At 35.1% G+C, this 12440-nt stretch overlaps 1 protein-coding gene across 33 annotated transcripts in view; it reads right to left on the reverse strand.

Moving 5' to 3' along the window:
* RIMS2 (regulating synaptic membrane exocytosis 2) overlaps positions 1 to 12440 on the reverse strand; it is a 586517-nt gene that overhangs the window by 82139 nt on the left and 491938 nt on the right. For 20 of the 33 annotated variants that reach the window (XM_043483849.1, XM_043483845.1, XM_043483875.1 and 17 more), the window contains one exon: positions 6233 to 6474. The exons of the other annotated variants lie outside the window; for them this stretch is intronic. In XM_043483849.1, coding sequence (XP_043339784.1) covers positions 6233 to 6474 — 242 coding nt within the window. The remainder of the gene's footprint in view (positions 1 to 6232; positions 6475 to 12440) is intronic. 33 annotated transcript variants of the gene reach the window in all.

Below are 12440 nucleotides of genomic sequence, written 5' to 3' on the forward strand. Positions count from 1 at the left end.
CCTCAAACTATGAATGGCCACAGGGCAGGCCACCGTCCACTGAGAATAACTGATATTTGGACTGATATCTGCTCAATGAATAAACTTCTTTTGTATCGAATTTTCACGGTTTATATTTTATAGCAGCTGGCATTATGTTAGCTAATAAACAGAGCAATTCAAAGGTCAGGTTTCGAATTCTGTTTTCTCATACTTGGTTTAAATAATATCATAGTTGAAAAAGAAAGTTCACAAAGAAGCACCATAGATCATATAAAGTATAAATGTAAAGTTCATTGTTAATAATAGTGGCTAAAAATCGTATTTTATTAATTTTCCTGAGAACTTAGAATCTTCTAGGACTTCTTGTCATATCTTAGGGTGTCAGTGTATTTACTTCATCAGCGCCTAAAGAAAAGCTTGACTAAGGGTAGAATTTTCAGGTCTACCTTTTTTGTGTAGTTGCAGTATTGGTATTACCCTCAGTTTCACTGCAAGCCTCTTGCAATCTCTGTAAGCCTCTTGCCCACTTTCTCAGGGATAATGAAACTAACACCTCCAAAAAGGCATATGACACCTGACTGACACTCAGACCAACCGAGAAAACTAGGGTAAAGCCATATATTAAATATGGTAGTGCTTAATTTCTTTTTCTGTCTTTTAGGTTAGAAGACAAAAATAAGTTCTACCATTTTTGTTCCACTCTCCAGAGAACTTCAGGAACTCCAAAGAAGCATATGGGCCTTTCATTGGAGATCAGTTTATCTGATATGATAGCAGACACTAGGAAGGATGTACAAAATAAGGAAAAAAAAATAGTCTAGCCAAGAGATAAACAAATATACAAATGATTAAAATTACTAAATGTTATAATTAGAGCAAATAAAAAGTACTATGTGAGCTTAGAAATTACTACAAGATGAAAAGAACTGAGATGCCCGAGTGGCCACAGGTGATAACAGCTGATCTCTGCTTCAGCTCTGGATCCGAAACTCTCTCACCTACTCAGTCTTCCCCAGAAGCATCCCCTCTGTTATTAAAAAACCAAAACTCTTCTTTGACTCTATTTCTTCCAAGCTATAATCCTATTTTTTATTTTCTTTTTAAAATCAAAATTCTAGAAATTGTTTTTATTTGCATCAATACAGTAGTCATCAGTCACATGTACCTACTTAAAATTATACAAATTTAAGATGTAAAAAATGTGGTCAGTCACAGAAGCCACATACCAAGTACTCAACAGCCACACATTGTATTGGATAAAGCAGATGGAGAACTTGCCAACAATGCTAACAGTTCTATTGAACAGTGCTAGTCTAGACTATAACAGAATAATTAAGAATGAAGAATGAATACACTGCCTGCATTTCAATCCCAACTTTGACCCTCACTAGTTGAGTAAATTTGGGGAACTTACTCTTTTTGCCTACATTAGTTTCCTCATCTGTAAAATGAGGGTAATAGTAATTAATTCTTTCTCCATAACATTGTTGTGAGACTTAGATGATTTACATGTAAAGTGCCCCAAAAAACTTCCTAGCACATGAGAGTGCTCCATAAGTATTCAGTTCAGTTCAGCTCAGTCGCTGAGTCGTATCCACTCTTTGTGACCCCATGAACCACAGCACGCCAGGCCTCCTTGTCCATCACCAACTCCCGGAGTCTACCCAAACTCGTCCATTGTGTCGGTGATGCCATCCAACCATCTCGTCGTCTGTTGTCCCCTTCTCCTCCTGCCCCCAATCTTTCCTAGCATCAGGGTCTTTTCAAATGAGTCAGCTCTCCACATCAGGTGGCCAAAATTGGAGTTTCAGCTTCAATATAGGTGTTAAAAATTGTTTTAAAGGATCAATCGCATTTGTTTATTTGTAACTGATTCTATTCACTCATTTTACGTTTGGCTGCACTAGGTCTCGGTTGCTGTGCAGGCTCCCTCTAGTTGCTGAGAGCAGGGTCTGCTCTTTGTCGAGGTGTGTGGGCTTCCCACCGAGGTGGTGTCTCTTGTTGTGGAGCAAGGGCTCCGCAGTTGCTGAACACCGGCGCAGTTGCCTGGCGACACGTGGAATCTTCCTGAACCCACTGGCAGGTCAGGGAAGTCCACGTGTTATAACTTTTATTCTTGAACTTATTCTCACAGTCTCTACCTCATCTCCCATTTGTGTTAACCTGCTTCAATCAGGCTTTGTCCACCATTGCAAGGTTTGTCAAGGTTTGCCAAATTCCTCTATCATGTGAAATCCAACGGTCAAGTCCCAGTCTTCACCTTATCTGAATTACCAGAAGCACTTGACAGAGATGATTGTCTTCCTTAAAATATTTCCTTCCTTTGGTTTCTAAGATACCATATTCTTCTTTTTCATTTTCTTTAATGGCTACTCTCTCTTTAGTTTCCTTTAATGGATTCTCCTCCTGACTTCTAAATGTTGGTATATAACATGGCTCTGTTTTTATTATAGTTTTCTTCTTGATTCAAATTACACTAAGTAATATTATCTAGTGCCACAGCTTTAAATATTACCTGCTGATTACTCTCAAATTACATGTTTAGCTTGACCTACTAGACTACAGTTGCATATCTAATTAAACATATAACTGTACTTAGATGTTTAATGGGCATCTCAAAATCAACATGTCTAAAATAGAATTCCTAATTCCCAATATGAGGCTGAATTTGCTACTGATAGCTTACATCTGCAAAGTGATTTTTAAGTGCTGAAAGCATTTTCTTATACATTTAAAGTATGATCTTATAAAAACCCTGTTAGGACAGCAGGTGTTAATTCCATATGTCAGATGAACATTCTATGACTCAGATATGTTGGGTAGGTTTTTTTAAGAGGCCATATTTGATATCTTATATAACCCAGGGTAAGCAATAGCATCCAAGTCTCTTTATTCACTCTATGCACTTTCTACAAGGTTGTGATGTTTAACAAGATATATTTAAGCTTTAAAAATGGCGAGTTTCCATTTAGCAGTCAAAGACACAAAATAGCATGGGGATAGATGAGAGATATGACTTAGCTACTATGTGTATTAACCAACATATCTTTATAAATGGTTTCCCCTTTACCAATTATTAGTTATATATGATTACTGATATAATTCAGAATAATTTCAACATTCTTTAGAAAGATATTATTTTTCTGAGCTTTCTACCCTTCAGAAGTCAAGCAAGCAGTCTTCATCTGGTCTTGAAAATTCATACTGGTAAAATGATATTTACTTTTATGATCATAAATATCATTTTAAGAAGCTGAAGACATTATGTATAATATATCATTCATTAAGTGACAACTCTACAACTTAAGTACATGCAGATTTCTATGCAGAGGCCAGGAAAATCAAAACAAAGGATCTAATGTAAGATCCAGCATCACAAATCCATACATTGTTTTAAATAATGCTATCATATGATCAAAGTTTAGGTAATAAATTTGAAGATTTCAGTTTTAAACACTGTTTGAGCTTACTACTGCATTTTTAAAGAAAAGAAAATACAAAAATCTTACTTGAAACAGATACACACAAATACAGAATTTAGAAACCCAATGAAAATTTGGAGTTCAATAATTATGAAACTCTCTCTGTTGGCTATTCTACAGCTAAACTCGAGCTTTAACGTGAGAGATACTCTGAGTTCTACTGTCAATACAGGTCAAAGCTATGCAGTGTGTAAACAGGAATAATTACACATTTTAAGACGCTAAAAATTTTAATCATTATAATGTCACTGAATACCAATGAAGACAATAACAAAAAGAAACACATTGTTTTTTGCTATGCTATATATGTAAGAAGGCTATAACAAGGAAAAACTACATTTTTTAAATCTGCCAATATCACAGTGTTTCTGAAGATAAAAACCAAATCAGTGTATAGTCAACAGAGCTCTATCATTAAATAAAAATACTGTCAAGGAAAGATATATAGGATATTAATGCCAAAACTACTAAGAATGAAATTGATCACTGAGAAATACTGACCATTTTCTTCTTCAAATCTTCTACATTCTTAGTTTCTGTGACACTGCTCTCTTACAGTATTTGTTCTTTCTTCATGATAATATCTCCTTGGTCTTCACTGGCTCCTCTTCCTCTGTCCAATTCTAAAAAGTTAATCTTCCACAAAGTATTGTCTTCATCTACTGCTCTTTTATCTGTAGTGTTCTTTTTGGGCAATCTCACCCATGTTCATGGTTTCAAGCAACCTCTAAAATTTATGACTCCCAGATTTATATCTCTGGTTCTGACATGAGCCTTAGAAGTGTGTATTTAAATATGTTCTAGACATTTCTACTTGGATATTACATAGATATCTCAGATTCAAAGTGTCCTAAATCGAAGGACTCACCCTTCTTTTCCCAATCTACTCCTTTTATGCTTCCAATATCCATTAACAGCACTACAACCATTCACCCATGGATGCAAGCCAGAAACATGAGGATCACCTTAGAATCTTCTCTCCTTCACCTCCCCACATCAAACCCATCACTAAATTGTGTGGCTGACTGGCCTCAAGGCATGTGGGATCTTAGTTCCTTGACCAGGGATCAACACTGCACATTCTGTATGGGAAGACAGTCTTAACCACTGGGCCACAGGGAAGTTCCTGACATAGGATCTTGAAGTAATCTGTTTAAGTATATATCTTCTACTAGAGTATAAGCAACTCAGGTTATAAATGATTTCTGACTCATTTGTGTTCTCGATTTTCCTGGCACACAACAAGTGTTCAATATTTATCCAAAACCCCCAAATGAACAGAATTAATTATTAAGTTTAACACCACATATTCTCTAACTTGTAGTCTTATTAGTGTCTATTTTAGGTTCTTCATTTAAAAATATTAATAGACTGTATTTTTAGAGCAGTTTTAGGTTTACAAATGTAAGTTTTAAATAGAAAAATGCAATAAAGTTCTAACTGCTAGAGAAAAAAAACCTCTCAACTTCAAAAGGCCAACATCTATCATTTTAGCACAACACAGTTAATTATGTATGTATAAATATTAGCAATTTAAAAAAATCATTTAGATATGATCTCTATGTCCATACATTAAATCCCTAATTCTATATTAAAACACAAAATAACATTTAAAAACACTAAGTAAAAATTTAAACTCTAATATTAAACATAAATTAAAAATTAAACATTAAATAAACCCTCTAACATAATCACAGTAAATATAGTAAGTTACAACCAGGATATAGGAAAGCCATCAAAGTCTTATTTCAATATAATATTAATATATAAGGCTCAAATTTGCAGAATAGTTTGTAAAAACAAGATTAGGCGGGTCCAGGAACTAACGTACCCTTAAATTCTTTTGTGCTGTAGATTTATGCCCTGACTTCTCTGTACCAGAACCACAGTATTCAGACATAAATGAGATTTAATCCATTTGCCTATAATTTATTTGCTGTAAAAGAAACACCATATTACATGCTTTTGTTTGTGTGTTAAGTAGAAGATATGCTATTATTTCCCAGATACCAGGGACTGAATGTTTAATTATCAACACCCATTTGAAAAAAGACGTTGCTTTGACTCACAAATAAATTCTTAATTGCTAACAGTGGCTTTTCTGAGTTAGGAGTGTGGTATCTAATTTATTTTTGCAGATGTGATTTAGAGACTGAATTTTCAAATAGCAAAGCTTTGAATATCTTCCCCGTCAGCAGAAAATTCCTCCACCCCTGCAGCTGGAGAAGATTGCTGCCTGAAGTGTTAACCGGGAAAGTAAAAACTGCAGTGAGGAAATTGATACAACTGGTAACTGCTGCTCACAAACTGAAAAAGAGTTAGGTTGTCAGCAATGAGAGAAGCGTATCATTCACACAAAATATGTGCTGTCATCTTCATCGTGGTAACTTGCTGGGAGTGGAAATTAACTTGGTGGGTTCCAACTTGAGGAACCTAAAGAAAAGCAAACACCTCGCAGATCAGAGCACCTTTGCAAAGGACCAGAAACTGAAATCAGGGGGACCACAGCTGAGCTCCTCCTTGAGGAGAAAAGAAGTGAAGTGCATGTCAAGAACAGTAACCAAGGTTCACTTCCAAGCAGGTTCGCTCATCACTGAAAAACAAAGTCATGGTTATATTTTCAGAAAGGTCCACTAGTTTAAAATGCCCCTTTCCTTCTGGTACTTGTCATCATCCACACATTACTGAGGCAGAATGAGTAAGAGAAAAGATTATGTGTTTTAATTACAACTCAGTTAGGACGTCAACAGTAACATAAAAATGCCTACCTGTTTGGCTGAGCTGAGAAGCACTGCGGCTCTTCCGGGAAAGACCAACGATAGCTACCATTTTGGCCCCAATGCTAGAGCGGCGCTTTTTGCTGCTGCTGCCCAAGGCACCCACTGCGGTGTCCGACTGGCTGCCATCGTTCTTCCCCAGCGAGCACATGTCTCCGCTGATGCTGGTGCTTTTGGTCATGTTCTTCCCTGAGATGCCCATTTGTCTGCTTTGCATTTTGGATGTAAAGACACTGTAGGCCCATGGATCGTTAAAAGTGATGGCAAGAGCAAAAAGGAAAAGACAGAAAAGGGTATTTTAGATGAAATATCTGGAGTATAATTCAGTTATATCATTAATGGGGCATGCTTTTAGGATTTAAAATTTTTCAAACACCCTGGTCTTGAATGGGTTTTATTATTCAGGGCCAACCTTAACGTAAGTATCCAAAATCAGACATGTTTCCATTTCTGCTTTCAAAGAAGACACTGGTTTTTGCATGGCCACAGTGGGGAGAAAAAAAAGATTTGTGAAAAATAATTGGGCTCATTTAAGAGAATATGCTGTCTTATGAGTGCAATATGCTTTAAGGCAGTCATATAACAAAAAACAACAAACAAAAAGAAGTTTCCAAACCATTTTTCTCTAATTCGTTTTACCATAGCCATCAAAGAGAAATTCTATGACTGGGGAAATTTTACAAAAAAATGGCAAAAATGACAGCATCTACTGCTGCATGGCTGTTTAATTTTCTCATTTTATTAATAAGATTTTCCTAAACCTTGTTAAATTTTCTAACAGGGATTGATGTTTTCATTAGTTTTGAATTAAAAATAATTTATTTCACTTTACATTTTCATATTTATTGATATGTCTATATTCCAAAAAGGAAGGAAAGATTTTCCTCTTGTATTCATTTGAAAGAAAGAAAAGTCATTAGCAGTTTTCTATGCAATATGGTCAGAGGGCAATAATTCTTAAACACTTTTTTTCCTCTACCCAGAGTAATATCTACTAAAAGGTAAGGATTAGGAATCAAACTCGGGCATGCCTGGCATGGAGTCCTAACCATTGGACTGCCAGGGAATACCTAACATGTTAGTTTTATTAACCTATGTTCATTTTCTCCAAGTATTTAAGAGGGAAAAGACTCAGTGTGAATTTTTTAAAAAGACAGTAAAGTGTACTATTTTATCATTCATGTTAGTTTCAAGAAGAAATGAGGCATAAACAGACCAAGAGATAGCAAGAAAGGAGACAGTGTATATACTTCTATGGTGACACAAATTAATCCTTTTCAAGTTTGTTTGATTTTGCTATTTTTCAATAAGCAACTATAGAATAAAGTAGAAAGAGTTTGGAGGTAACAGATGGGGGCTTCAATCCCAGCTTTACTGTTACTTAACTGACTTCCTTCAGAAAGTTTATTGCTTCTACTTGATCCTCAGGGTCCTCATTTATAAGAGAATAGTTCACTGTAGCTTCTTATTTTAAAGAATAGACATAATAAGATTAAAATAAATATTCAAAAATAAATAAATAAATAAATAAATATTCAATAAATAGAAATGACAGCAATTAGGGAATATAGACAATACCTAAAACAAGGCTAAAGCCCTTCAACATACATATGTAAATACTTAAAAGCATCAAAAAATAATCTTTATAAATTTTAAGATTTCTGAGATTCAAATGTCTAAAATGGTTTTCATATGGCCAGCGTCATGTGGCTAAATGCAGGGTGGACTACACTGGGAGTCAGGAAATCTGGATATGAATTTTGACTTTACTGACCAATCTTATGAGAGTTGTTTCCCTTTCTGGAACTTAACTTCCTCAGTTAATAAATGAGAAAACTTAAATAAAGCACTAAGCATAGTAGGAGACACATAAGAGCTCCAACAATTATTCTCTTCCTCCTTCTTATTATTATCTCCACCACCACTACCACCACCATCACCCATTAAGCATCAATTAAACATGTCGAACTGGAATATCTTTAAGGTACCCTTTAATGATGAAACACTTTGCTCCCAGAGTATACCTTGTTTCATGGGTTCTGGGCAAATGAACATAGAAATACAACATGATTTTATGGTATGCTATCATCAGAAAAGGCATGGCATAGTCTAGACAAGTCAAAGTTCAGTCGAGACTATGGCTTTCAAAATAATATATGTTCCATAGTCACAATAACTAGTACTCTTGTTTTGTAGGAACTTTTACCCCAAGCATACTTTTCTAAAAGGACCACCTACTACATACCAAAGAAGTTAAAGATATACTCTCAAAATATTATACCTTGTGACTTTTGCATTTTAATTCTCATGGTTGGATATTAGGGCATAAAGAACTTAGCCAAAACCAATCAGGATATAATAAAATACTAACTGAAAAGATAAATAAATTTATAGATAAATGTTTTACTGACTATTTGGTTTTAAAGAAATGCACTTCTCTTCAATCTAGCACCTTTGATAATGCATTATCTACAAGAAGGGTTATTAAAAGTTTTGTAAGATGGATCTACTTCTCATCTCCTTAAAACAGAGATCATCAGGATGAGTTTGAGTAGTTGCTCTTCAGCGCCATGTTTTGAAGGGAGGGTGACTGAGTCTAGGGTATCACTATTGGTTTCTTTTACTTTCCTCACTTGGCCATCACCTTAAACTATAAGCAAACAATACTGCAAGCAAACACGCTATCAACCAACATATTAAAAGTCTTGTCACTCTTCACTTATAGAATATTTTGTAGTAAAGAATCTGTAAACATGGGTGATCATTTGGAATATTTAGTGGTTAAGAAAACACAGACCCTATCATTATATTATTACTTTAAAAGAGAACATCTGTAAGGGTCTGGTAACAAGGTAAATTACCAATGTTGCTGGTGGGAGTATCAGAGATATATCTCTGAAAGGCAATATGACAAAATGTATCAAAAGCGTTTAAAAAATATGCCTATCCTTTAACCTATCAATATTACTTTCAGGATTTACCCTAAGGGAAAACAGCAATGATCATAGATTTAGCAAGAATAATATTTATTGCAGAATTGATTGTAATAGTAAAACACAAGGCAAAACCCCCAGAAATGTCCAATGGTAGAGGATGTTTAAAGGTCATGTTCATCAATAAAATAGAATGTACCTTTGAAAATGCTGTTGTAAATAAATATTTATTAACATAAAATATGTTCTTGATATGGGAGAAAGGGCGAGAGAAAGCAGATATCTGTACTTTAGCTTTGGCTGGCACACATACCAAACATGGATTCACTCTACCACTAGGGCACACAAGCAAATTCAAATCCCAGAGTGATAGTGTCACAAACAGAAAAGAAAATAAAAGAAATTTATATAAATACAAATAAACATCTCTTGCTAAACTGGGTAGTTCAGGAAACCTAGATTCATAGATGACTCATTAGCTACCTGCACTAGAGGAATAAAGGGAATGTAAAGAAAAATAAAATATGTTTCCGATGTTTATGTTCTTGGGAAAAGAAGCACAAATGTATATAGCAAGAAATCTAAAGGATGTACTGTGAACAGTGTAAAGTTGTTTTAATTTTCTCTGGTTGGTATTATGCTTTTAAAAATGTTCTTTTTTTTCTATTTTGTTTTTTCCAAAATGAACATAAAAGTTATCGGCAACCAGAAAAGAAAATTAAAACAATCGGACAAATGAAAAACGCAATGAAGGACCAAAACAATTCAATTTGCATAGTTCATTCCATAGGCTAAAGGTATAGCGTGACTTTCAAGTTAATTCCATAAGATTACTACACACTAATATTGGGCACTGATACAGGATGCTCAATTCCAGAAAGAAACAGGGTTTCACATTCTGAATATGGTCTTATGCATTTTTCCGATTTTTGGCATTGAAAAATAATGAAAAAGTTTATATATGTAGTAGTCTTGAAATATGAAAATTGCCAGTTTTATGACATATTTTATGACTATTTTATGACATAGTTATAGCTGTTTAAAGTTGTATGCTGAAAGATTTTTTAAAGGGCAAATCTCGTATCACCTATCATTAGGAGAAAGATAATGAAAGACGGTGAAATACTTATAAATAGTCTCTAAAGACTTAATTAGCATATTTAAGGGATTATAGTAGTTAGTGATTAAACAAAATGTTTATAGGCCAAAAGTATTCATTAATAGGTTTGAATGAATACAGCTATGTAGTTTGACTGTTAAGATAACCAGCAAACACAGGACAAAGATAAACTCTTGAGTTTGTGAGAGTACAAACATAAGAGTAACACTGTAAATAAAATACACAGTTATGAAAAAATGTTTCATCATATTGAGAGGTGGGAAGGTGATCAGGAGAGAACCTGCCCAAGGAATTAGAGACTGGAGTGACTCAGAATTGTTATGAATGAAGTAGAGAGGGCCTACCAGCTCGCAGAATGGAGTGTGAGAACTGCAGCGCAGGGGCAGAAAAGACGCTTGAATGGGACTATTTATAACATCTTAGGCTAGTAAGTGCTGCTAAGGAAGGCTAGGAGGACGTAAAAGTTAGAAGACAACAGGAATAATGATAGAGTAGGAAAAAAAAACCCACAGAGATGAGCCAAAATCCCAAACATTATGCCGCCTTGAAAGTCCTAATTCTCTTTCCTTCCCATTCCTGCATTCTTGGAGGCATGTGCCAAGAGCTAACTGAATACCTATCACTATACCTCAGACTCAGCTGCACCCATTGTCAGTCACTGAGTGGATATCTGGCTTTGGAGTGCCATTTCTTGATTCTGGCATATACCTTGTGGGGAGGGGGAAAGGTGGATAATAAACCCTGCTAAAACCCTGCTCTTCACCTCATCAAATATTTTCTCTGCATTAAATATTATTTCCTTCCTAAAATGTGGAATTCAAAATGATTATGATCCTACATTATAATTTGATAAACAATATTTCATTTACTCAAATGACCATCTACAATTTTAGGCTAGTAAAATAGTAACCATTATTCAAATGTTTATTGCATATATATCCCCACAAACACAGGGATACAAGAATGGTATTACATAGGCTCTTTTAATTAATGTACTGGTAAATATATCAGCATGTAAAATGCAAATATGGCTGCATGAGAACGTTTAGAATTAAGAGTCCAATGACCAGTTCTAATGTCATTAAACCTTAATTAAGTTAGATAATAAAGAAAAGACCTCTCTCTGAAGAGTATAAAAAAACTGAGTTCTTCATGCTAAATCTTTGATTCCTGGAGATGTCCAGAATTTAAACATTTGGTATTTTAAACAATACTTCAGGTACTGTATACAAATGCATTCTATCAATACACTATAATGTATTAGCATATTATCTAAGTACTTGAATGTGTGTATTTGTCTATGCCAAAAAGTTGATGTCTAGATTAGGGAGGAATATTTAGCTAATCAACAGATTGTTTTTTAGTCAAAATATCTTCCTTGACTATACCATTAGTAATGAAACTGTGTTTAATGTTCCTAAGTCTTGGATCTCAGGATAGGAAGCAGTGCCTTGCTGGTTAAAGAGCAGATCCTTGCTCATTTGGAATGAGTGGAAATGAGTCCTATCACTTTTGGGCAGAAGCATTTGATTGGTGGTGTTCAACTCTAACTTCTCTTTCCCTCTGCTGCTGGGACTGTGAAAGACAGAGCCTCTATCAGACTGAGCCCCTGAGTGACTATAATGGGCAGAAGTGAATTTTTGTTGATTATGCAACTAAGAATTCACAGTTGTTTATAACAGCAGCACAATTTAGTATGTCTTGAATAGCAGGGTCAGGAGAGACTGCCTGTGAAAAAATCAATTAGGAGTTTATAGCAATAGTTCTGGCAAAGGAAACAGGAACTTAGGCTACTCCATTGCTACTACTAATAGAAAACAAAGCTAACGTAAAAGTTATCTAGAAGGAATCATCTATACAGCTTAGTATCTGGACCTGAGAATAAGATATAATCATAGCTCAAATTGGTAAGCATTTATTATAATCCAAATGCTTGTCCAAGTGCTTTCTATAAATAACTCATGTAATTCTCTTAAAAAGGACTTCCCTGGTGGCTCAGCAGGGAAAGAATCTGCCGGCAATGCAGGAGACCCAGGTTTGATCCCTGGGTCAGGAAGATCCCCTGGAGAAAGCAATGGCAACCCACTCCAGTATTCTTGCCTGGGAAATTCCATAGACAGAGGTATAGTCCATGGGGTTGCAGAGA

Source organism: Cervus canadensis, chromosome 12, assembly GCF_019320065.1.
Source record: "Cervus canadensis isolate Bull #8, Minnesota chromosome 12, ASM1932006v1, whole genome shotgun sequence".
NCBI classification, from domain to species: domain Eukaryota; kingdom Metazoa; phylum Chordata; class Mammalia; order Artiodactyla; family Cervidae; genus Cervus; species Cervus canadensis.